This window comes from Mobula hypostoma, chromosome 1 (assembly GCF_963921235.1).
Source record: "Mobula hypostoma chromosome 1, sMobHyp1.1, whole genome shotgun sequence".
Lineage (NCBI taxonomy): Eukaryota > Metazoa > Chordata > Chondrichthyes > Myliobatiformes > Myliobatidae > Mobula > Mobula hypostoma.
The window spans coordinates 73,757,755-73,785,407 of record NC_086097.1 but is presented as its reverse complement, the minus strand read 5'-3'; the positions used below and the strand labels follow the sequence as shown (position 1 = coordinate 73,785,407).

General features: G+C 39.5%; 1 protein-coding gene across 4 annotated transcripts in view; it reads left to right on the top strand.

Annotated features, from left to right (window-relative positions):
- Positions 1 to 27,653, top strand: part of aqr (aquarius intron-binding spliceosomal factor) — an 88,372-nt gene that overhangs the window by 42,346 nt on the left and 18,373 nt on the right. For all 4 annotated transcript variants that reach the window (XM_063050677.1, XM_063050687.1, XM_063050696.1 and 1 more), the window contains 7 exons: positions 10,124 to 10,365; positions 10,611 to 10,754; positions 15,213 to 15,282; positions 15,384 to 15,494; positions 20,963 to 21,072; positions 24,946 to 25,081; positions 25,556 to 25,765. In XM_063050677.1, coding sequence (XP_062906747.1) covers positions 10,124 to 10,365; positions 10,611 to 10,754; positions 15,213 to 15,282; positions 15,384 to 15,494; positions 20,963 to 21,072; positions 24,946 to 25,081; positions 25,556 to 25,765 — 1,023 coding nt within the window. The remainder of the gene's footprint in view (positions 1 to 10,123; positions 10,366 to 10,610; positions 10,755 to 15,212; positions 15,283 to 15,383; positions 15,495 to 20,962; positions 21,073 to 24,945; positions 25,082 to 25,555; positions 25,766 to 27,653) is intronic.

Genomic DNA, 27,653 nt, shown 5'->3' with positions numbered 1-27,653 from the left:
TGAAAATTTTCCCCGACTTCCGAGTGAGGCCTGAGCACCGACCCGCCTCAGTTCAGAGGGATAACCTCTATCTTCACCCTGTGTTAGAGGGCCCTCAGCAGTTTGAATAATCATAAGAGAATTTTCTCCTATTTATGTCTCGACCATATTGCTATCATTCAAGTTATTCCGCCTAGTTTATTTTCAATTACCAGTTTTCATTTTACTTTTAAGTCCGATTTACTCTTTTCAGTCATTTCTCTTAATTAATCTGTATTCTCTGTACATTCGCGTCTGAATATTTGCAGCTTTTCCTTGTAGTTTGACACTCTGGTTCGAGTGGACCGTCCTCGCCCCACTAACTGCCACGACTTCAGCCGAATCCTCTCCAGTAGCGACTCCGGTTGGGTGATAACTTTAATAGGTAGTCCCCGGTCCGCCAGGTCCGACGTTGCCTCCTCCACCGTAGCGTAAGTTTTTGTCCCTTCGTCGTAAAAGACTCAGCCGAGCTGGATACAGGGTCTGGAATCTGATGTTGTTTTCCTTCAGGACTCTCCGTGTTTCCGTATATTCCTTCCGTCTGGCAAGAATCCCCGGTGCGTAGTCGTGGTCTAAACTGATTTTGCAGTTGTTCCACATGAAACCTTTCTTTTGCCATGCTCTTTTAAGCACCTCTTCCTTCGTTCTGTAATTGAGAAATCTGATCAGAATCGATCTGGACTGGGCGCCTGCCGGAGGCTGTGGTGCCAATGCGCGGTGAGCCCTTTCTATCTGTAGGTCTTTTGCAGCCGGTATATCAAGGTTCTCTCTAAGCAGCTTCTCTATGAAGGGAATCATCAATCCGGGTTTAGCTTCGGTTCCTTCGGGAACTCCGTAGATCCTCACATTTTCCCTTCTCGAACGGCCTTCTTGATCTATTAGTTTCCACTGGAGTTGGTCTTGTAGCTCCAGCATTTCTGCTATCACTTCCTCTGCGTTTTGTAGCTTCTCTTCAATTCCAACAATCCTCGCTTCGGCTTCATCTATCCGCGAGTTAGTTTTTACTATTTCTGCTTTAATATCTTCCAGCTGTTTGCTGTTATCTTGTCGGAACTCGCGAATCTCTCCGAGAATCAAAGACAGAGTCACCGATTCCCCCTCATTATCTCCGTCCTGGCTTGCCGTGGGAGAGCTAGGCCCGTCGCCTTGCTGCATCTCTTTATGTTTATCAGCCTTCGAAGCGGACTTTTTATTCTTGTTCTTAGACATCATCCTTGCCCCTTTTATTAATATAGTTATGCAATATTAAGTATTTGTCTAAATTCGATTTTGGGGCAGTTTACCTTCTTTTTTGTCGAGAGACCTTTTCCTTACGCCGCCATTCCCTTGATGACCCGGAAGTCCCCCCGGGTCGCCTTCCTTCTGTCGGGAGTTTCGATAACATAATTCAAAGAATCAGATTTCTTAATTATGTGGTATGGTCCATGGAATTGTGTTTGGAGGGGGTTGGTCACCAAGAAGAACAGCACCAGCACCTTATCTCCAACCTCGAACACCTGCTCCCTCACTCTCTTATCAAACCAATGTTATATTTTAATTTGGGAGTTTTGCAGATTTTTCTTGGCAAGGTCTCAAGCTTTATTAAGTCTTCCGCAAAATTTCAAAACATAATCTAACATGCTGACACACACTTTTGGGTTAGACCGTTGCTCCCTGAGGAAGGTCAGACGTCCTTTGGGCCTATGGCCGAAAATGAGCTCAAACAGGCTGAACCCCAGGGCCTCTTGAATGGTGTCTCTCACGGCAAAAAGTAATAAGTGCATCCCTTCATCCCAGTCCCTGTCATTCTCATAACAGTAGGTTTTAATCATGGTCTTTAAAGTGGAATGAAACCGCTCCAAAGCCCCTTGAGACTCCTGGTGGTAGGCAGATGACACAATTTGTTTAGCTTCCAGATCAGAAACTATTTGCTGGAATGTTCTCGAAGTAAAGTTACTACCCTGGTCAGATTGAATTTCTTTTGGTAAACTTACCAGTACGAAAAACTTGCTGAGTGCCTTTACCACAATCTTGGCCTGGATGTTTCTGAGAGGCACGGCTTCAGGGAACCTAGATGCAGCACACATAATTGTTAACAAGTACTGATGACCAACTGCAGTCTTTGGCAATGGGCCTACACAATCCACTATGACCCTGGAAAATGGTTCACCAAAAGCAGGTATCAGCCGAAGTGGTATGACACCCTCTGCAGTAATTGACAATATCTTTCCTCACGTTAGGCCAATAAAATTCCCTCATAATCCTCTGCACTGTCTTCTTTACTCCAAAATGTCCCCCTAAAGGCATCTTGTGGGCCAGGTTTAAAATTTCACCCTTGTAAACCTTTGGAACCACTGCCTGATGCACAATAGCCCAATCCTCACTTGCAGGCACAGTGGCTGGTCTCCACTTCCTCATCAACACCCCATCTTTAAGGTAATATCCCACTGTCTCTTTCTGAATTTCATCCTCAGAGAGAGCTGTCTCTTTTAAAGCCACAATTTCAGGATCCTTATTTTGTTCCTCTATAAATTCCTTTCTTCATAAGGACAAGTCTTTCTCACCCTCCTTACTGTCCCCAGCCTTACTACCCTCTAAGTCCTGTTGATATAGGGACGGTAGGAAAGTCTTGGATAAATCAACATTAGCATTAGCAGACTTTGTCGACAGGATACACATCAGCATCTATGGGCGGGTCCTCAGCAACAGCAGGCTTACTTGTGAGCTGAACTGCTGGGTAAACATTTCCACCTGCAAGGTCATTACAGAGTAAGACATCAACATTGTCTATCGGTAGTTCAGATCGTACCCCTATTGTGACTGGTCTGGATACCAAACCGCATTTCAAAACTGTCTTATGCAAAGGCACAGCCTCAGTCCCCTTTCCAATACCTTTGATAATATTCACTTCACCAGTCTCCGTCTCAGCACCAAATTCCAAAACACTCTTTAATATCAGTGACTGAAAAGCTCCAGTATCTCTCCAGATTCTCATTGGAACTGGGGTTGACCCCTCCTTCACAGACACAAACCCATTTGAAATAAATCTCTTGAGCCCCTCTTGAACACAGTCAGACCCCTCCTTCTTCAGTGGTGTTTTAACCGTCTGAACACAGGCATTTGGGGTTTTCTCTTTCTCTTTTCATTTTTCCCTTTTCATAGCAAGACAATTGGACACCACATGACCAGGTTTCCCACAAAAGTAACACTTGAAACTGGGAAATTTTCCCCCAACTGCTTTCCTTCCTCCTTACTTTTGTCTCTAGTTCCTGGCTTACTTTCTGGTTTAGCCGGTGGATTATCTCTATTACCCTTTTGGTAGCTCCTCTTCGGAAAAAACCTAACCTTATGAGTTAAGGCATATTCGTCTGCTAACCTAGCAGAGTCTGACAGTGTCGCTGCCTCTTTCTCATCTAAGATGTCCTTTTACCATCAGGGACGCAGTCTTTAAACTGTTCAATCAATATCAACTCTTTTAGGTTGTCAATATCCTCACTTGCCCTTTTCGAGGTACACCAGCATTCAAAGTACATCTGCATCTCACGGGCAAACTCTAAATACGTGCAGTCCCAAGGCTTCCTCAAATTTCGGAACCTTTGCCTGTATGTCTCCGGGACCAACTCGTAAACTTTAAGTACAGCACCTTTCACTACATCATTAATCATTTGCGTCTGCAACAGACAACGCCCAATACGCTCGTCGAGCCTTCCCCTTAATCATACTCTGTAACAGGACAGCCCAATGATCTCTCGGCCACTTCCAATATATGGCCACTTTTTCAAAATGTAGGAAATACCTATCGACTTCTGTTTCCTCAAATGGAGGTACCAACATAATTTCTTGGCTCACATTAAACGGTGCTGCCTGTTCAGTACCACGGCGTGGCACTTGACCTCCTTGCCGCAATATCTCCCTCTCAAAATCTCTCTGCTTATCAGCCTCTTCCACCTCGAACAATTTTAATCGCAATTCATGCTCCATTTTTAATTTTGCCAACTGAAGCTTCAGTAGGTTTACCTTCCACGAACATTTTCAATACATCCTCCGTAAATTGCTTCATCGAAATAAAATAGTCAACTATTTTTCTCTGAATTTCTACCTTAGTCATACCCTTCTTTACCATCTTAAGTTCCAGTTCCTCAACAATTTTCCGCAACTCTTCCTTTTTAGCTCTCTTCAAAACCACAGGGTCTGGCCCTGCCAGAAAATCCGGAACAACCATGTCTGCTGTTTTTCCACACAAGCAAATCAAAAGTGATTCTCCCCAATCAACTCAAACAAGCCCTCCAACCAATTTGTTCATATCTCGGACGTAGGCCCCAATTTTGTCACATACCCCGTGACGGGTTAAAGAACCAGCAGAAATGGAAAACACTTTGGAGTCCAGTATTGCTATTAACTAATGGTATTTATTAGTAACTACGCAATACAGTAGTATAAAATTAGATATATAAAACAGGTTAGCAATGATTTTATATAAGTAAATGTGGAAATGTATATAAAAACCAAGCCTCTTCAAGTCTAGGGGTAAATAGATAGTCTTACGAAAATGAGTAAAGTTCAGTTCAGTTTGTGGTATTGAGTTAGTTATAGTCATAGTCATACTTTATTGATCCCGGGGAAATTGGTTTTCATTACAGTTGCACCATAAATAATAAATAGTAATAGAACCACAAATAGTTAAATAGTAATATGTAAATTATGCCAGTAAATTTTGAAATAAGTCCAGGACCAGCCTATCAATTCAGGGTGTCTGACCCTCCAAGGGAGGAGTTGTAAAGTTTGATGGCCACAGGCAGGAATGACTTCCTATGATGCTCTGTGCTGCATCTCGGAGGAATGAGTCTCTGGCTGAATGTACTCCTGTGCCCACCCAGTACATTATGTAGTGGATGGGAGACATTGACCAAGATGGCATGCAACTTAGACAGCATCCTCTTTTCAGACACCACAGTGAGAGAGTTCAGTTCCAACCCACAACATCACTGGCCTTACGAATGAGTTTGTTGATTCTGTTGGTGTCTGCTACCCTCAGCCTGCTGCCCCAGCACACAACAGCAAACATGATAGCACTGGCCACCACAGACTCGTAGAACATCCTCAGCATTGTCCGGCAGATGTTAAAGGTCCTCAGTCTCCTCAGGAAATAGAGACGGCTCTGACCCTTCTTGTAGACAGCCTCAGTGTTCTTTGACCAGTCCAGTTTATTGTCAATTCGTATCCCCAGGTATTTGTAATCCTCCACCATGTCCACACTGACCCCCTGGATGGAAACAGGAATCACCGGTACCTTAGCTCTCCTCAGGTCTACCACCAGCTCCTTAGTCTTTTTCACATTAAGCTGCAGATAATTCTGCTCACACCATATGACAAAGTTTCCTACCATAGCCCTGTACTCAACCTCATCTCCCTTGCTAATGCATCCAACTATGGCAGAGTCATCAGAAAACTTCTGAAGATGACAAGACTCTGTGCAGTAGTTGAAGTCCGAGGTGTAAATGATGAAGAGAAAGGGAGACAAGACAGTCCTCTGTGGAGCCCCATCTGCTGATCACTCTGTCGGACACACAGTGTTGCAAGCACACGTACTGTGGTCTGCCAGTCAGGTAATCAAGAATCCATGATACCAAGTAGTTAAGTAGTGATGGAGAGAGACAGAGAGGGAGAGATTTGAGTCTTCAGGTGAGCTGACGCCGTCGATCTTCCCGTTGTCCTCCGTAATCCTTTAGAAATCACTGACTGTGACCACAACAAAGGGGATCGTTCTTCTGTGCTGGAATTATCAACCCAGGCGAGGGTTGGACACACGAATAACTCCCCACCGGTCACACCCCTTTCACACTGTGAGAGCCACCGATCGATCCTCCAAAACCCACCTTTTCTGTGGGTACAACAAAGCTCATTCAGTGTCCAAAACCATGTGTCTGTAGGTCTAACAGCTAACCTTCTATGTATCTCACCGTGCTGAATACTAGCTGTCCATCAAGCAGCTCCTCCCTTCTCTCTCTGTAAGAACTTGGAAACTGCTAATGTCCTTGTAAAAAGTATAAACAAACTGTGAGCAATCTTCGCCTCTCTCTCTCTTTCTTTCTCTCTCTCTCTTTTTAACTAGGTATCTGCTGTTGAACAACTCTCTCTTTTCAAAAGCACAGTTCATAGGGGTAATTCAGGACCCAGTCACAATGATCAGAAACAGAAGAGTAAATCAACAACAGAATGGTTTAAAAAGAAGAAAATTCATGTTTTGAAATGGCCAAGTCAGAGTCCAGATCTTAACCTAATTGAGATTCTGTGCCATGAGCCGAAGAGGACTGTTCATGCAAGGTATCCCAGAAATATTGATGAACTGAAACAGTTTTATATGGAGGAATGGTCTCAAATTCCTCCAAGCAGATGTGCAGGACTGATCAATAGTTACCAGAAATGTTTGATTGAAGTTACTGCTGTACAAGGGGGTTACACTAGTTACTGAAAGCAAAGGTTCACATATTTTTTTCCAACAAATACATGTAATAGTGGATAACTTTTCTCAACAAATAAATGAACAAATATAATTTTTTTTGTGTTATTTATTTAATTGGGTTTTCTTTATCTAGTTTTAGGACTTTTATGATGATATGATCACACTTAGGTAATATTTATGCAGAAATAGAGAAAATTCTACGAGGTTCATATACTTTCTAGCACCACAGTACATTCCTGTGATTGTTTTTCTCTTATGTGACTTCAGTTTAGAATCTGTATGTATGTTTCTCAAATGGCAAGTGAGCCATTTAATTATATATTGCCAGTGGTTCAAGAGAGTTCTGTAAGAAAGAGTGTGTTCTTTGTAATTACTAGAGGGGGGATGATGAACTTTGCATTGCTCAAATATTGCTCAACTTCCTGCTTGAAAATGAAACAAAAAATGACTATCTTGGAGCATCACATGTTTGTCAGTATGAAAGGTATAAGCATTTCTTAATCACTTGGTCTCTAACCTTCTACACTCAGAGCAGGAGAGATCAACAAGAAATTGAGGTTCAGAATAAAAGGGCAGAAGAAAAATCAACAGAAGTCACAAAGCTCTTGTCATTTAAAGCTTCTTCATTTCATAAAGCATTTTTGGTCTCCAAAGTAAATTAATTTAATGGTTGTTTGGATTTAATGGTTCATTGAATATAAAATTAAAAAGTGACATGTATTCCTTCTGAACAAAACCTAGATTTTTGTGTTTTATTTTGTTAACTTATTTAAGATTGAACCAACCTTCATTTTCATAATATTTAATGGTGAGTTTATTGTGTCCTTGTAGACCCCCAACACCCAGCTCAAGCCACATAACTGTCCCACAGTCCAGACCTTGGCCTTGGCCGTTTCCATTCTGCTGGTTCTGGCTGGACATAGTATTTGCACTCAAGGCCCCTTGCTCCTATGTCTGCTTAATAAGTTAGCCAGATATCGGACGATCAGGATTTCTAAATAATTGGATGCTAGAATATGTGAGTTTTACTGTGCATGTCTTTATATCTCCATTTGGGCAACATTTCTGCAGCTACCTATCTAATTATGCACCCGCTTTGAATTTCAGTCAGTCTCCTTAAAACACACAATCCCTGGTATTTACAGTTTTTGACTTTGTCTTCTTGAGTTCAAGCACTTAAATATAGACTTAAATGATGATAGATAATTGGATTAGCAGATCTGGCTAAACCGCATAAAGTGCTTTTTTGGGATCCAGCATCTTTAGGACTACAAGATCTCTGTTTTTCATCTTGCAAGTTATCTCATTCCATCACATTGTTCTCTCTGCTGCATCTCCAGTTTCAGTAATAACTATGAAGAACGCATGGGTACATCATTGCACCTAAGGACTCTCAGCAACTGCCTTTGCTGTTTTCCAAGCCAGTTAGGCAAAATTTTGTAAGGTTTATCTCTGCCCTTGCTCTGAACTTGCATCTTTCCCATCATACCTCATCAAGCTCATGTTGACCACAAGGCTTGTGACCTACTGTGGATCTGAACCAGACTGATCCTGACATTTGTGTTGTACTTAAACCTGAGATGAGTTTCGAGTCATTTATCCATGTTATCATTTGGACTGCCCGTTTCTGCCTATGCCTTGGTTCATCCACTTCTTTTATCCTTCGTGTCATCATTGCTTATAGATTCGACTTCCACTGCATTTTGGCTGACCTCCATTGGCATCCAACTAAGTAGTAGTCGTAGTCTTATCGTTATTTTCCAGTTCCCTCATGGTATTGCATCTCCTTTGAGCCCGACAACTTTTCAAAATGTCTGCTCCCATCCTTGATTTTAATCACTTAAGTAGATGCCTTGATGTCCAAATTAACATTGCAGTGTATGCTGTTCGTCATGATTGGCTAATTAGATATTTGCATAAATAGGCAGATGTACAGGTTTACCTAATTAAGTGTCTACTGAGTGTTTTTTTACAAACAGCGGAAGTCCCTGTAGAACACCATGAGTCACGCATCTCCAGTCAGAATAAATACCATTGACTAGTACACTCTGTCTTTTACAGGAAGTTAACTCTGAATTCAAATGGTCTATTCACTATGGATCTCTTGCATTTTAATTTTTTAGATGAGCCTCCCATAAGGGACTTAGCAAATGCCTTACAAAATTCTTTGTAGACAACATTCATAGCTCCACCTTCATCTCTCACCTATGTCATCTTTTCAAAAATCTCAATCAAGTTAGTAAGACACAACTTGCCTTGTACAAAACTGAGCTGACTGTCAAGTCATGGGTTTCCGGTTGCTAATAAATTCTATCTCTAAGAATCCTCTCTAACAACTTCCCCACCGCTGACGTGAGATGCACCAGCGAATAGCTTCCAAGATTATCCCTGTTTCTCCTCTTGAGTAATGGAGTAACATTAGCTTGTCACCAGTCCTCCAGGATCTTGCCCATGGCTATAGAGCACACAAAGGTAATTGTCAAGGCCCCAGTGATATCATCTGTTGCCTCTATCAACAATCAGGGCTACATCCCTTCAGGGATATCTTAACAATTCCCTTAGTCTTCAACACCCTAATCTTTCAAAGTTTTGTCTGTTCATTTCTTCTTTAAGATCATGACAGATCTGATCTTGGTCTCGGCACCATTTTCCTTCCTATTCCTCATAATCTTTCATCCCAGAAATCATCGTCTGTGGTCATACTTCCAGTCTCCATGGCCTTAAGCTCTGTAATTCCTTTCTTAGACTTCTCTATCTTCCTGCTATCTGTTATGCCACTTCTTAAAACTTTTTAACTTAAGGTTTTGTTTACTGCTCTAGTATCCTCTTATTCCTCCAGGTATAATTTTCTTGGATACTTCTCACATAAAATGCCTTATAATGTTTAGCCATTTAATAGGGATAATGTGTAAAAGTAATTGTTAAAAAAAAATAAGTTAATTGTTTTAACTTTGAAAGGCAGACCACTGCAGCCTAAATTTCTCTGGGTCACTAATTTGTTTAGACACAGGAGGAGTTTACTCACTCTGTTGGGTATTCTAGTCTTGCTTGGTGCCTTTGACCAAATGTCATCTACTTTGTCCCTTGTAGCTCCCAATGTGCCACTCACCATCTACTTAATATTCCCATAATTATGGATGATTTTTGGGCTCCGTTTTATGTTAACTTCCATTCTATTCTCATATTCTCTTTGCCTGTGCACTTTCCCTGTAAACTAACAATATTTAAGCAACACACACAAAATGCTGGTGGAATGCAGCAGGCCAGACAGCATGTATAGGAAGAAGCACAGTTGACGTTTCAGGCCGAGACCCTTCATCAGGACTTATATTTAGCCTGGTTTATCTTGAAGATTTCACCTGATCATATTCACGGTTTCCGTTGTCATCAAAGAAATCATGACTTTCGTTTCCTTTTCTTTCATAAATAATTAGACCCCAAAACTTGTAAAATTTAAAGAAAAGCTCAGTGTTTATAACAGTATTAATAGTCTCTGGAATTACCACATTATTTACAGATGTTGTAAGTATAACTCTATGCTTTCCCACTTAGTCATGTTAGATCGATGGTTAGGTCTCAACTTTAAGCAAGTATTTCCTTTATATTTCATGTGGTGGCTTTTGTTTAGAGTGACTTCATAAAAAAAATGTATTTCATTTCCAGGCAGTGCTTGAGACTATCCGGCACCTAATGAACACAGAGTGTGTCGTTCCTGACTGGCTTCATGACATTATCCTTGGATATGGAGATCCAGGAAGTGCTCATTATTCTAAAATGCCAAATCAGATTGTCTCGCTGGACTTTAATGACACCTTCTTCTCAATGGATCACCTGAAAGCTAGTTTTCCTGGGTGTACAATTAAATCTACGGTAGAAAGCTCTGCTCTGCAGAAACCTCCCTTCAGGTAAAATTATAGTTTGAAATATTTTAAAATGAGAAATCTTTGCATAAGTATAAAGTTCTTTTGCAAATATAAATATTAAAATCTCCAGAGTTTCCTCTAATTGTCAGTATTTTGTTGTGGTCTTGCCATATCAGCCTGCAGGAATTATGCATCATAAAAGCTAATGCAGAATAATTATCCAGTAAGTGAAAATATGTCATAATCTTTTAAGGAAAAATATGAATATTTTTCTCCTGAAACTGCAGGATCACATTTTCGGTACAGACTGGTAAAGGGAAAAAACGAAAAGGAGAGAGTGGTGGTGATGAGACAGAGGAGAATCAGACACTTACAGTTGAACCTCATGTAATTCCAAATAGAGGACCTTACCCCTACAATCAACCCAAGAGGTAAAGGTCATGAAATTTACAATCTTAATTTAGCTAATTTATTTATATGGTAGCTTCATTGAGCTCTTTTTATTACTAAACTTACTGCTAGACTTGTTCATTAATTCTCATTTTCATTTATATAAATGGGTGCCGTTACCCTGTGCCAGCTCCTCACTTCCCTGTCTCTGCTGTTTTTTTCCATGCCCATACCTTTGTCTTTTTTCCCCTAAAATCCTATTCAGTTTGATCTTTTAAAGTTTTGTTGTTGTGCTGATCCAACTGTTCTGCCCTAAGTAAGTTGTATCAACTCCAAATATGAAAATATTGTTTGTAAATTTTCTCCTTTTATTTATTATAATGAATCTAAAAATGTCATCAGCATTTCATTTCAAAATTGTGCACGATGTTCAACATCCCAGTTGTTTCATCTTTTTCTTTTCTCTCCAGAGAGAAAAATCTAAATCTGCTCAATCTATCTTGAGAAGAAGCTTTGTACCTTTTATCATGGTTCCACTAACTTCAGGATAACTGAGTGCTAAAAGCTACACACAATGCCCTAATTTCCTACTTTGTATTCTTGAGCGTTTTGCATTGCTGGCAACGCCAACATGTCTTGCCTTTCTCTAATTCCTCTTAAATATGAGGGGTGATTGATAATTTTGTGGCCTAAGGTAGAAGGAGTCAATTTTAGAAAACCTAGCACATTTATTTTTCAACATAGTCCCCTCCTACATTTACATACTTAGTCCAGCGGTCGTGGAGCATACAGATCCCTTCTTTGTAGAAGTCGGCGTCATGGACCTCCAGAAAGTGGTCCACACCAGGGGTGATTGATAAGTTCATGGCCTAAGGTAGAAGGAGATGAGTTATACAGCTCTCGTTACATGCACATGCAGTTCAACTCTTTGAGTGATTGTGCAGTAAGTTTGAAGTTAAGAACTCATCTCCTTCTACCTTAGGCCACAAACTTATCAATCACCCCTGCTGTAGATCACTTTGTGGAGGTCCAAGATGCCGACTTCTACAAAGAAGGGATCTGTATGCTCCACGACTGTTGGACTAAGTGTGTAAATGTAGGAGGCGACTATGTTGAAAAATAAATGTGCTAGGTTTTCGAAAATTGGCTCCTTCTACCTTAGGCCACGAACCTATCAATCACTCCTCGTATGTGTTGTTGAGCTGTTGCCTTAAGTCACTGCAATGTATGTGTTGATTATGGATCGAGAGTAAAAAGTTTTTTAACACAGTGATGAGGAAATGTTACCTGTACAGTTCTATACAAGCCAGGTGAGTAAAGTCTCTTTGGCAATGTTCACTTTAGTTTGTCTCTTAGTTCACGCAGCCACACACTGAAGCCACAGTCCATTGGAACATAGAAAATAATCATTGAACGTGCTGGATGAGATTCCAGTGTAACATTTAGCTTTACACTGATTATTGGGGTTTGGTGAGTATTTTACCTGTTGTCATCCAGGCAAGTGGGAAGTTTTCTGGGATCCTCCTGATTTGTGCCTTGTAGATAGTGGAAAGACTTAAAAGTTGGGAGAGACTCTGCAGAATGTTTTATCTCTGAGTGACTATTTTGTGGTAAGTCCTATAAACTTTCTGATTTTTGGTGATCCCAGATGGGGGAATGGGGAGCCAAACAGACTTGCCAGATGGACATGATCAGTTGCCTGATTCTTGAGTTATAACGCTTGCTTGCCACTTCATAGCAGAAATCTAAATTTGTCCAAGAGTTGATGCCTGTGGACAAGATGTCTCTTGCCTAGAGAGTTGCAGTAAGAGCTGAACACTGCGTCCACATTTACAATAAAGTTCAAATGAGAGTCATTGATGAAACAACCAAAGGTTGTTGGGCCAATGACATATCCTTGAACTCCTGCACAATTATCCTCTAATAATCTTCTTTACCACTTTTTATAACTGCATTTGTGGTTATCTTTCCCTCTCACGTCCACTGGCTTTAATTTTGCAAGGGTTCCTTGATTTGATTCCCTTGCAAAATTAAAGCCAGTAGACATGAAAGGGAAGGATGCATGCTGTCTTAATATTCAGGTCATTCATGTGCCTCACCTCTGGAATTCATCTGTATGTTTGTGTTTGGATCTAAGCTGTAATGAAGTTTGGAACCAAAGACTCCTGGGGGAAGTCCAAACTGGTTAATGATAACTTAGTGCTATCTGAAAACACTGTTGTCAGTAGCTTCAATCAATACATTGGTTGATGTTAAGGGTAGGTTGATGCGACAATGACTGACCAGTTGTCCTGCATTTGCTCATATGATACATACAGTAGAAAATTTTGCAACACTGTGCCACAGATGCTAGTGATGTAACCATTGTAACAGAATTATTGGCATTTCATCATTGTAGCCAGCACCAAATCAGGGTTTATGGCCTTTGCTGTTTCTAGTATTCTCATCAATTTCACAGAGTTGTACAGCACAGAAACAGGCCCTTTGGCCCACCACATCCATGCTGACCCATGGCTAGGATGTATGCTAATCTTATTCGCCTGCATTAGGATAATGAACTTCATCTTATGACCTGGAATAAATCAAATTGGCTGAAGACTGACTTCAGGAGGAAGCCAAGATGAATTATTCATTTAGTTCTTTTATCATAAAGTAGTTACAATCCCTTCATCTTTCTCTTATGCATTTGTATTCTAAGCACCATCTTCACAAATATAGATGTTTATTAACCTATTGCTTCTGAGTTAATTAAGGACAACATTAAACTTTAGATTTTATCTATTGAGGGTAGAATCACATGCCCCTATTGATAGAATGCTGCTTTTGCTATTCGTCATTTACGTAGCCTTGTGTTATAGTTATACATAGTTGACTAATTATTTTAGGGGCACTTCTCAGTACTCCCTACAAGGTGCCCAGCACTGCTTATTGAACCAGATTGGCATCCGTGATGGTAAGGTTAAGCTGTAACTTTATTCCATCAGGCTATTGATTGTGATAGAATCCAACTGCTGTGCTGATCAACTGTTGTCTAGTTAAAGCTGCTAGAATTTTAGCTTACATAAATTTATTCCCAGACAACACATGGTGTTTTCAGCATAACAATGCTGTTCCATATCCATAGAGCTCTGCAATGGTCTCTTCTACCTCTGTAATACGAGCAGATAGATTGGTAAATGTTAACTTGGCAAGGAAAACTAGGGGTGGGGTTTTCTGTTGTATGGATTCACTCACTAACTGGCAACTGTATCCTCAGGGGACTTGAATGGAGATATTAGCAGTGGAACAACCCAAGAGCTTTTACAATGGACTGTTACAACTCCTACCAAAATATTTTTTTCTTGTCTATCGTCTTTAAAGTAAATCCCTGAATCACAGTTATCTTCCCTAACATTTTCTAACTAAATGTTCATCAACATACCAAACTAAATATTTTTTACTGTTCTGATTTTTAAAAATTAGCATTTCCCGGTAATGTTCTACTTCATTTTCTTCTATTTCAAATTGGATGTTTAATATTACAAATGTTATATTTTGAAGCAAGCAAAGAAGTGTGAAGACTTCATCTCATGGATAAGGAATCTGAAATTACAGTGTTTCTGTATTTTCTTCTGTGTTTGAGACATTAGACTGTTTCCAAATGGCTTGGCAATGTCAGAGAATGGTGGTGGCTATGTTCCCTTTCATAGAAATGTTAGCACTTGCAAATTTCTTGCAACCATCTAAGTGAACATATTTGATCAGTTATTTTACCGTGTAGAATGTTTTCTTCAAGTTAGTTCCTTCCTGTCTTTTTAAAAATATCTTGTTAATTGTTCCTTTGAAAATCATTGACTGCTCATGGCCATTCGCACTATTATCTTGTAAATTATTGGATACTATTGAGTTGTCTGTTATGGTTTGTCTTTTATCGTATTGTATTGTCTTGTGTTTTATGCTTGGCATCAAACTAATCAATTCTGATATGTTTCACATACTGGCAATTAAATAATTATGATTCTTAAATTGTGGAATGTAATACATTTTTAACAAATCAATGTGTTTGAGAAATGGAAAAGTTAGAAAACCAGTGAATAAATACCATGTCAACCCTCTGGGAGCAGGGTCACGTCCCTGTTTAAGGTCAGCTACTACTTTGGACAAATGGAATTCACCTTATCAGCACTCAACTGTATTAAAAAGTCTAAGCTATCAGTGGGTGGAAGGAAGCATTTTGGACAGTTGGGTTTAAAAATAGGGTTTGTTAGCAACAGTTGAGAGTATTGGAACATCAACTCAGAAACATGATAGCAATAGAACGGCTGTGGAAGGCAGACATGACTGTATCTTATGAAGAGATGTGGAAGATCCAGAAATGGAGATATTGGACACTGAGGGTGTTGTGACCCCGAATACAGGACATGCAAACTAGTAAATCCAACTGATATTTTTTCTTGTGATTACAATGTGTATGTTGTTTATAAGCACATTTTTATCTGCATTCAATCTTTTAATTTCAGAAACACAATTCAATTTACACCTACACAGATAGAAGCAATTCGAGCTGGCATGCAACCAGGCCTTACAATGGTATCATTTTGCTCTTCCTAATTCAAACTTTTCTAATTTTAACCAATTTTGTGGGCCAAGTTAATTCTGCTGTGATGGTTGCTTGTTGTTCTACGTTTCAGGTTGTAGGACCACCAGGTACAGGAAAAACTGATGTGGCCGTGCAGATAATTTCTAATCTGTATCATAACTTTCCAGAGCAAAGGACTCTGATTGTGACACATTCCAACCAGGTACCTTCACAATAAATGCAATTTATGTATTTATTCAAATCACATGCTGTCAAGCTTGAGAAAATTTAATGAAGTTCATGCCTCAATAAAGCTGTTATTTATTAATTATAAGTTGTTCACGTATTGTCCCAACAAAGTAAATAATTCTTTAAGAGAACATTTTACTTCTGATTTAAAATGCTGTAACCTGTTTTGATTTATTCAAATGAAAACCTCATTTATTTTGCTAGGATGCTGATGGTGGATGTGCTTATAATAATATTTTCTTTTCCATCTTGACTATCCATTGACAGTTCCTTGCATCCTCAGTCAGGCATATGAAAATAAGTGAATTTCAGTCTACCCAAAAACATGCTTAGATTTTCACAAGTGGTTCTAAGTGGCATAAGTCAGATTTTACTTTTTCTGTACCCCAACATGTTAGCCATGCTTATAGTTTCTGAATATGGAAGTTTATCACATAAGGTTATTCCCAAGGAAGCAAGTTTAGGTTCTGTTTTCCACAACCTTAATGACCAACACTGAAAAAGCTTGTCCTCACAATTTAACTAGATTCAAAAATAGATTGCAAGCAGCACATGGCAGTATTTGACACAGTTTTCATGCATTCCTATTGTTTTAAAGCTTGTGATTTCAGTATTTAGATGACCATTTTAAATGTGTGATTTTAATTAGTATAGTTTAAAATCCTGGAAAAGTACCTTTGATTAACTGGTAAATGAAAAAGAATAGGATACATTGGTTTGCCTTATTTATACTTATGCAATTCTATTATAAATAGAATATGTTTTTCTTTTTCATGTCAAGATTAAATAATTTATGAGGTAGAAATACCTGTTTGTAGCCTTTATTGAAGTGAAGTTTGTTGGGTCAATCCAATTCTTTCCTAAGATAGCAAAATTTAATGTTTTCTAATTAATTTTGGATTTCTTCCTCCCGGTACTGTTGACGCCTGACTTCCCTTCTTATTTAAAAAAAAGTTTAAATTTTTTTTTGTCAAAGTGATTATCTGTCAGACAGTATACTAAAAATTATTGGTATTCTGGGCATGAATTGATCAGAGGCCAGTTTTAAATCCTTATGCTGCAGTGAGGTAAAACCAAGTGCAATAGCCATTCCATTGTTTCAAGATATTTATGCATTCCCAAGGTAGTCTTGTTAACTTAAAAAAAAATATGAAAATGAAATACAGGTGTCCCCCACTTTTCGAGCATTAGCTTTACGAAACCTTGCTGTTACGAAAAACCTACATTAGTTACCTGTTTTCACTTACGAGAAAAGGCAGCGCGCGGAAAAAAAGGCAGTGCGTGCCCCGAGCAGCCAAGCTTCTCCCCCGGAACTGCATTCTAGCCAGCATTGCTTAAGCATGTGCCTGTGAACAGCCGTTGGCAAGATGAGTTCTAAGGTATCGGAAAAGCCTAAAAGAGCTCATAAGGGTGTTACATTTAGCGTAAAACTAGACATAATTAAGCATTTCGATCGTGGTGAGCAAAGGAAGGACAAAGTGAGTTTGGCTTGTGGAAGTTGACGAAGATGATGTTGAAGAGGTTTTGGCATCCCATGACCAAGAACTGATAGATGAAGAGCTGGTACAATTGGAAGAGGAAAGGATAACAATCAAAACCGAATGCAGTAGCGAATGGACCGAAAGAGAAGTCGTCCAGGAACTGAACGTGAAGCAACTACGTGAGATTTTCGCTGCAATTATTGCAGAAAAGTACGACTTTAATTTTGAAAGGGTACTTAGCTTTAGGGCATATTTGCAGGATGGTTTGAGTGCTTACAAAGAACTGTATGATAGAAAAATGCACGAGGCTAAACAGTCAAGCATACTGTCGTTTTTCAAGACTTCCACATCAGCCACAGCAGACGACGATCCTCGACCTTCGACATTGAGGCAGGCAGACATAGAAGAAGGTGACCTGCCTGCCCTGATGAAAACAGACGACGATGAGATGACACCTCAGTGTCCCACCACCCCTGTGGTCCCAACCTCCGGGCCGCGGACTGATATCGGGCCGTGGAGAATGCAGCAGTAGCTGAGACGCACCCAACACATCTTTAAGAAAAAAGCCGAAACAAACAAGCTAATTAATTAGGTGCCGCCTGGCACGTAAATGGCAGCTCAGATCAGAGGCGATTGCCGATTGTGTCGCCTCTGATCTGGGACGACATTTACATGCCAGGCGGCACCTAACTAATTAGCTTGTTAATTTTGGCTTTTTTCTTGAAGATGTGCTGGGTGCATCCCGGCTACCGCTGCATCACTGCATTCTTCACGGAACGGTATTGGTCGGCGGCCTGGAGGTTGGGGACCACTGCACCACCCTAACCTCCGACGACTCAGCCTAACACACCATCATCAGTGTGCTCGGTGCCATCATCCCGATTCTGGTAAGTGATACTACACTGCACATACATTATTTCTACTTTATATAGGCTGTGTATTTTTATGTGTTATTTAGTATGATTTGGCAGCTTCATAGCTTAAAGGTTACTGGAAAGAGTGTTTCTGCCGAGAGCGCTTGCGTGAGATTTTCGCTACGGAGAACAGTGCAGCAATGATTGTAGAAAAGTATTTCTACTTTATATAGGCTCTGTATTTATCATGTCATTCCTGCTTTTACTATATGTTACTGTTATTTTAGGTTTTATGTGTTATTTGGCATGATTTGGTAAGTTATTTTTTGGGTCTGCGAACGCTGACAAATTTTTCCCATATAAATAAATGGTAATTGCTTCTTCACTTTACGACATTCCAGCTTACGAACCGTTTCATAGGAACTCTCTACCTTCGGATGGCGGGGGAAACCTGTAATTAAACCAAACAAGTGAAATATTTTCTTAAAGAATAACCTTGGCCTTCTCACCCTTTGCCCTGTGATCCCTGTCAAAATTACTGGGGCCTGAGATAAAGTATCTGGTCAGGTCTGGCATAGGATAGTGCCTGGCTGTCTCATCAAGGCTTGACTCCAGCAGAGTGACCTGAACTGCTCTGTTGAAGGGGTAACTCCTGAACTTGTGTGTTCTTACAGAGGCTATGCATAATCATGCAGCTTACCATTCTCCTCAGATCGCAGTGCGTGTGGTTGCAACAGCCACTCTGGATCCAACCAGTGGTGTAATTGTTCATCTTTTATGTCTTTCTTATGGTCACAAGACACTGCTGGATACTAAGGACATCAAGTATTGAGCGTCTACCCCACTAGTGACTCGCTTGATAGTGAGGGAGCTGGAGTTGTTTCGGACTGTGTTGCTGCTTGCTCCAGGAAGGTGTTGGAGTCGATGTGTGGTTTAGCAAATAGTACGAGTGATAGTCTTGGATGTTTTTCTTGTGATTGCAAGACCCTGTTGGACATTGGTAATTTAGAATGCTGCAAGTCTGGTTAATTGGTGACACTGACAGCAGGGGAGCTGTGTTGTCTCAGTAATAGCACCTCATGCCAAGGGGTCATCTGTTGCAACACCCAGAGGAGAGACACCGAAAGAGGGGTGGGAGAGAATGGAGGCACGGCAGGCTCTCTGGAGTCCTTACTAGGTTGGGGTCTGGCCCTTTCTGTTGGAGCTGCCCTTCAGTGTCCCCTCGGTTGAAGACAAACTGGTTTGCAATTGTCTGCGGCTGCACTAGCGCGTGATGATCAGCCTGCTGCAGGCTTGTTCTTGTGGACAATATCCGTGCACTGTCAATCTACAGGACATGGCACTCAGGGACTTTGGCTATATTGTTTTTTTTTGTGTGACCGTATGTGCACTCCTATCTTATATGTGCTGTGTGTGCCTTGTGCTGAGAATGACAGTTGTTACTCTGTTTTGCATCTTGGCCTCTGAGGAATGCTGTTCTATTTGCCTCTATTCATGGGTATTCGTGTATGATTGAATGATAATTAAACTGAAAATTGAACTTATTTCAGTTTTAACGGCAAAATGCTAGTGTCTCATCAGAACCATTGGCTGAAGTCAGTACAATCTGGCCCAATCTCTCGATACTCTATTGCATCAAAATATTTAAGAATTGTCTTGTCCTTAGAAAGTGTACTGGGCCATCTTGTAATTTGTGGCATAATTCTTAGCATGGTCTTCCCCATTTAAAGTGCCATCAAGGCTTCATGTTTCACCAGCAATTCTAGAGGGGCAAGGCCCAAAATGTTGACTGTTCATTTCCCTCCATAGATGCTGCCTGACCTGCTGAGTTCCTCCAGCATTTTGTGTGTGTTTATCAGGATTTCAAACACCCGCACTTTCTCTTGTAACTACAATTAAATCTACAGGTTTTTGCGGAGGAATTATTGCCTTTAAGCACAGTGTTGTATGGATGTAATCAATACCCATTGGCTTTGGAAAACTGAATTTAATTCCAGAAGGTTCCTACTCCTATATTTACACATTAGTAGATGGTTGAACCAGAAACAATGCATGTCACCTTGTTGACACAAACATCCTGCACATTTGTTGACCTACCGAGTATAGCCTTTGGTGTTATTTCAGACACAATATGAATTACTTAAGTACCTGATGACAGATATTGTGTAGGTCATTTTTCCCAATTACCTGACAGTCACTGGGGCGTTCATCCATTGTTTTCTTAAATAAATTCTGGATTTAAATAAAAACAAAGGCATGTTGTGCAGTATCGTTAACTCAACAGCTTGATTTCTGCAATAAAATATTACTCACATCTTCTCAAAGCTCATCACCTTTGGACAAACCTTTAAGCTTTGACATACATGGCCAACACCAAAAAAGGAGATTCTAAGCAACCTCCAAGCTCTTAATAAGTTGAACTTGCCTCCACGAAGCATGAAAAGTTGGAGCAGAGGAACTAAAAACAGATCAGTCAAGGTCACGATAGGACAGAACTCAGTCAAACAAAATGCTTATTCCTTTTTGCTTTTAACAGAGATGTCATGCAAGTCTGTTTTTCAGTTAATGTGAAAGATGTTGAGAATCATGAAAGATTTTTAGCAAGTTATTTTCAGATTGTCTCCAGAGACACTTTCTCATCTGTCCTTTCGGTGGATTTAAAAGAAGCTCTGACTGTCTTATAACTTATCAAACCATTGCTGTTTGTGGAATGTTGCTTCCACAGGATTAGCTGCTGGTTTCTTACATTTCAATAGTGACCACAATTCCAGAGTGTTTCATTGACTGGAAAGCACTTAAAGACAACCCCCAACTGTGAAAGGTGGTGTATAAATAGAAGTCTGTCATCTTCCTTTCCTATAAGGTAGACAATTTACTGATTTTGTGCAGAAGTAAATTGTTGCAAATGAATTTTACATATTATCCAAATAACTAAAAATACACAATTTAAAATTGACACTGTTCTAAAGCCATACTGATCTCTCTCAACGCATGGAAGTGTTACAGAAATAAGTTTCTTTTCATAAGTTGGAGCAGCTGTTTTAAGACTTTTTAAAAGTTATTCTCACTTCTATAAAACTCTGTCATTTGTTGCTGTCAATCTACAGGCTTTGAACCAGCTGTTTGAGAAGATCATGGCTCTTGACATTGATGAGCGTCACCTTCTTCGTCTGGGTCATGGCGAAGAGGAGCTGGAGACTGAGAAGGATTTTAGCAGGTGAGCAATTTGGAGTATTATAATTTAATAAAAGTTGCAACAGACTGAGACTATCTGACAGAAATTGAGACTGCAAAGTCATACAATAATGCCCTCTGAAAATCAGATTTAAGATTTAGGAAACTGGCCTTTGAAGTTGTTCTGTACAAATGTGAAGTAATATTCTTATGTTGCAGACTTAAATGCAAATCCGTTGTATAAATTCAAAGCTTACTTGGTGTTGTCTTTAAAATTTTGCTGTTATCTTTGTTGATTCTTACTCTACCGTCTAGATAAATTAATAAAGGCTTTCTTATTGATTTACATCATTTTATTCATGTGAAGAACTGTAAATTAAATATGGATTCAATGTTTCATGAGGAAAAAAAGCCGTCATAGGAATAATCTGTTCCTATATTAAATCAGGACAAGTGGCATTAAACTATATTTAATTATTGAGTATAATTTATCCCTATAAGATAGTTTATATTGCGACTATCTTTAGTTAGTGTCTGCTGTTTGAATTCCTTGCTATATTGTTGGTACTTTTATGAATTCTTCACTGCTTTTCTGGTCTTCGTTTATTTTTGCTTTTTTTTTAAAAAGGCTGAATTTATGGCTCATGCTTCAGCAGATTTGGACCAAGTTGAGTGTATGGGCAAAAATGGCAGGTAGAATTTAAGTGGGAAATGTTAGGTTTGTGTTGCACATAAAAGAAAACCTGGGGCGGCATGGTAGCGTAGGGGTTAGCACGACGCTTTACGGTACCAGTGACCCTGCCGCTGCCTATAAGGAGCTTGTACATTCTCTCTGTGACCGCCTGAGTTTCTTCCCACAGTCCAAAGATGTACCAGTTGGTAGGTTAAATAGGCATTGTAAATTGTTCTGTGATTTGGCTAGGATTAAACTTACGGCTTAAAGGCTGGAAAGGCCTATTATTGAAGGTCGCACTGTGTCTCAATAAATAAAGTGATGATGATGGTGTTCAAAGGCACCAGGGAGTGCTTGTACTCAGTTATTACACTTTACAATGTAAAGCTCTGTTTTCTAGACTCTAGTGGTATGTTTGGTACTTTAGATTTTGTCATAAATTTTGTTGCCTCGTTGTCTCATATATATTGGGTGATCAGATGTCCTTAACTATGATTTCACAGAATATGTCAGATCATTTATGCCCATTTTTGTGATTTTACCACCTTTTATTCACATAAAGCAAGAATGAAACAGTGAAAAACATTTAAGTGAAGGTACTGGACAGCTGAAAACATTCCTTCATTGTAGCTGGAACTAGAGATGCAATTTTCTGTCCAAAAGTACTGGTCCCTTCGGTAGAAGGATTTTAGCCTCTCGAGTAGCCACTTTTTCAGTACTTTCTCAAAGGCAGTTTGAGATGGGTTTACTTTTTGTAAAACAACACTCCAAATATCATACCTGGTAATCAGTGAAAATGTTTGGCAAGAAAGGTGTTGCTGAACTGTTGTTAAAACTGATGTTGCATTGGGTACTTATGCTGCGTATCTAGCAATGTAATTCTTCGCTGTTCTCTGCCTCCAGGCTGCAGCCTGTGAGATGCAACACATCACATCACACAAGAAGTGCTTTGTGAAATGAGAGAGTTTATTTTGCAGCTTCACTTCTCAAAACCACTCAATAACTGTTTGTCAGATCTCAATATTGTGGCTGAGTGGACATGATAGATATTTAGAAAATGGTGCTCTTCGAAAGTAGGAGTTGAAGTATTCTACACTATTACTCTGCTTGCTGTGGCTTCACAAAGTATTACTTCACTATAGTGCTTGTGGTCCTCCAGCCCACCCACCATGGAACTCTGACTAATAAAATAGACATCTGCCCACTGCTGTGCAAGAAACCTGGATTCCTAACTCCTGCCCTTCCTGTTTCTGTGTTGAGAACTTGGCTTGCAACTCTACCTTCTGCAGGAGCTCTCCATGTTTGGCTGCATGTGCCTCAAAAAGTCAGTGATTACCATTGAGCGTGTTACCATGCAGAAACCTCTGGGCTAGTGAGAGTTGTGCAGTCAAGCAAAAAGAGGGGAAGACAGTGGCATTCTTCGCATCCAAGAGGTGGTGATGAAGGAGATCTTTGCAGTGTTGTTAATAGCCAGCAATAGCTCTCTCACAGTGCTGCTGTCATGCAACCCTGAGTACCACTTACTGCTGAGAGGGCATATCACTCATCCCAGCCAACCCAGCACTACTCACAAGTAACGTTTTTGCACCGAGGGTAGGTAATTCATCTCTGGATTAGCACCAGGTTCCTAACACCCAGATTCTCACACAGCTGTAGATAGCAACAGTGAGAATAGGGCTTTGTACCAATTTCATAGATACTACCACCAAGCACACTCTCATCATTCCTGGCAGTGCATTTTGGGCACTAAACAAGGTACCACTGTACAAAAGGGACAACTTTTCTCTGAAACTTACAGGATTGCATGGAAGTACTTTATAACAACAAATACAAAATAAAATTCATAAACTAGAGAAAGCAATTGTGCCCACAGTTCTGCTGAGTAGTTGGTGAAATTGAAGGTTTCCTGTTTTATAATATGCTTTGTATCATTTAAGTGAATTTTAATGTAGAGAAATATGAGGTGATAGATTTTGTCAGGAGAATGAGGAGAATCAGTCTTGATACTGTTTTATAAAAAGTGCAGAAGAAGAGGTACCTGGAATGTGTATCAATAAAAAGACAATAAAGCAGACAAGTCATGTTGTATGTTTATAAAATTCTAGTTTGGACTCAGCTAAAGTATTGGGTTCAGTTTTGCTCAGGTCTTAATTGGAAGGATGTGGAGGCATTGAGAGGATTCAGAAGAGAATAACAAAAATGATACTTAGGATGGGGGACTACAGTTAAGGGACAGATTGTGAGGCTGGGGTTATTTTCTTTGAAGAAGTGAAACTCAAGAAAGGTATGATGGAGGCATATATAATAATGGAGAACCTTGACAAAGTAGACAGTGGGAGACTTCATTTTGGTGGAGGGATTGAGAACTGGAGATAACATTTACAAAATAACGGGAAATATTAGAATACATATGCAGTGTGGTGATTGTCTGCAAATGTAATAGATAGATTCCAATGTGGATTTCAGCAGAAAATCAGATAAATACGTAGTGAAGAAAATGTGCAAGGCTATGGAGAAGGAGCTGGAGAGTGGAGCCCATGAGTTTCTCTTGCAGAGAACTGGTTCAGACGTGATCAGTCTCCTGTGCTGTAATTATTCCATGATAGGTGCTTTACAGATGATAAGTTATTTGAAGTTAATATTAAAAAAGCAAACATAGCATCCCTTTTGTATGTAGTAGTCAATGAGTAGTGTCAAGATGAATCAGTGGCCTAATATCTTTCTAATGGTAATGATTAAGAGTAGAATTTTGGCCAAAGCACAAGGAAAATGCATGTTTTACTTTGGAAAGCTTCTTGGTTCTATACTTTTCTATTGTACAGCTGGTTTAATTTCCTACCTGAAGGAATATGCCTGCTTCAATCAGCACTCTCTCAATAACATATAGTGGAAGGTCAGCCAAGATTAGGTACATGAGCAATGGAGTGAAGTTTGAATCTGCAGTCAAGAGCAAAAGTAATTGAGCCAAGTTGGTTACTTAGAAAGAACTGTTCGTGTGTAATAATAGCTGTGATTTTTATGTATTGACTAGCTTCCGACTTTGTGGATCTTAGATTTTATATTTTGCACTCTATAAATTTTAAATTCTCAGATTTGTGCGAAATTATTTTCTGTTTTACCATTTGCTTGTTACCTTGTGTACAAGCAGCACTGTATTTGTACTTGATTATAATCCAGATATGTAGTTTTAATTGTGTGTGGATTTCTATACCTAGCTAGAGCAATCTTACTTGTTAATAATAGATACGGCCGAGTGAATTATGTGCTGGCTCGGAGACTTGAGTTGTTGCGGGAAGTAGGGCGATTACAAGAGAGTCTTGGGGTTCCTGGAGATGTCTCGTATACCTGTGAAACAGCTGGACATTTTTACCTGTATCAGGTAAGCCATAGCTGTATTACCTGTATTACCTAAAAATATCAGGCCCTATTTTTAAGAATAGTATCCATGCTCAGTGTTCGGTGGCCTGATTATTGATTTTTGTTCGAGTGCTTAATGCATTTTCTGATTAATGTTCGGGTAATCCCCATGCGTTTGTTTATACGTTATTGCAGTGACTGGTTGCATGACACACTTGTTTTAAATGGGCTGTAAATGTTACACTATTTCCTGCATAAAAATTTGATTTAAACAATTAATAATGCTTTCTGCCCCTGTGTCTTCACGTCTGCTCATCCTCCAGCCCTTTTATCTTCATCCAGATTTCAGCATCTCTGTATCATATTTTAAAGGATTTACCATTCATATTTTAATTAAGAATTTAATTTTTAATGTTTGAATCAATTTTTACTAGGTCTATTCTTAATGATTGTTTCAGCCGTGTATGATAGTACGGTTATCTTTGTTTTCATTCAGGTGATGTCTCGTTGGGAAGAATATCTTAGTAAAGTAAAAGCCAAAAGTGGAAAGTCTGGTGATGTTACAGCAGTGTCTGAACATTTTCCATTCCATAAATACTTTGCCAATGCACCACAGCCTATTTTTAAATGTCAATCATATGAAGAAGATATGGAAATAGCTGAAGGGTGTTTCAGGCACATTAATAAAATATTTACACAGTTGGAGGTAGGCCATATTTTTAAGAATAGTGATCATCTTTTAATTTTCACTAACTAAATGTGTTGTCCAGATTTTCACCAGTCACATAATGAATAGAAATGTAATTTGTTTTGGTGTTGCTTAACTTAAAATTAGCATTAATGAATCCACAAAAAGATGTTCTGAAATGAGATTGCATAACTTCTTTGTTACATGTCAGATTTGTTGCAATGTGCTGATTTTATTATTTCTTATTTGCCAAGTCATTTTAGTAATTATGAAATCACAACATTGTTCCAATCATTAATTGTCTGATCAGATTAGAATGAAAACTACTGTGAAGAGAAACCATGAGTACTGATGAGTGAAGGAGAGAGACACCCAGCACTATTGTTTGATGCTAAAATCATTTCTACTTTGTCCATATAATTTGGGGGACATTTTCAAATTTCAAATATAAGGAAGGCACAGCAATATAAACAGGTTGTGCTGTGCAGAATTCCTAGAATGCCAACATAACATCTCATTTTATGTTACTGTAAATAACATTCTTAAATCTTTCAAACTCAGTTTCCACAATAATCACAAGAATTTTATGGGCCTTTTTGACTCTGAAATTATCTCATCAATTTCCATTGCTGTTGTACTTGTTTTCTCCAGCCCACCAATGCAAACTTGAAATTTAAATAATCCCTGTTTTAAGCCTATATTGATAGTGTTGGCCACTTTTTCGTATTCTTGTCTATATTCTATCCACAAATTACTCCTGGTCATATTTCCTAAAAATCTCTTTGAGTTCCTCCAAATGGGTTTTCTCCCCCGAGTTCGTACTGTATTACTGTGACACAAAAAAATCACTGATTATATCTGATTTAATATTATTCGATTGTAAACAAGATGGGACAGCAGAAATCTGATTGGATGAGGATTAACGAATCAAGAGGGACTAACAACAGTGGTATAAATATCACCGGACTAGACAAGCCCAGGCATCATCCCTGATGAAGATGGCAGAGTCTGTCATCGAAAAGTCAGTTAAAATCGATGCTCATACTCAGCTGGAAGCTGGAGAAGAGTTTTCATTTGATATTATTATTGCAGCAGTAATCTTATATCTTTACAATTTTAAACAAACTTCTCACTTGCCTCACCACTGTCATCCATTTAGGTAGGAAGTTACTCACCTGCTTATTTCGTCAATAATTCAATTGAAGCCTCTGTATCAATTACAGTAACTGCTTTTCCTGTATTTTAAATATTCGTTTGTTATCACTGAAGGATCTATCCTTGACCATTCCAGTTCTCAAATATGTGTTGGATGTCTGCAAAATTGGGGGACCTACCTTCATCCGCTGCAAAAGGCAGGATCTCCCAGTGTCCACCCATTTCAATTCAACTTCCCATTCCCATTCAGACATGTCAATCCATGGCCTCCTCTATCCCACAATGAGGCCACACTCAGGTTCAAGGAGCAACACCTCATATTCCATCTGGGTTGCCTCCTTGATGGCATGGACATCAATTTCTTTTAGTATCCAGTAAATTCTTCCCAATCCCCCTTCTCTCTTTTTCCATTCCCCATTCTGGTTCACTCTCTCGCACCCCTCTTTTCTGACCTGCCCGTCGCCTCCTTCTGGTGCTCCTCCTCCTTCCCTTTCTTCCATAGTCCACTGTCTGTTCCTACTAGATTCCTCCTTCTTCAGCTCTTTATTTCTTTTATCTACCACCTCCTAGCTTCTTAATTCATATCTCTTCCCCCATCCACCCACCTTCCCTCTCACCTTGTCATACCTATTACCTGCCAAATGTACACCTTCCCCCCCCACCTTCTTATTCTGTTTTTGCCCTCTTCCTTTCCAGCCTTGATGAATGGTCTTAGCCCGAAATGTTAACTGTTTATTCTCTTCCATGAATG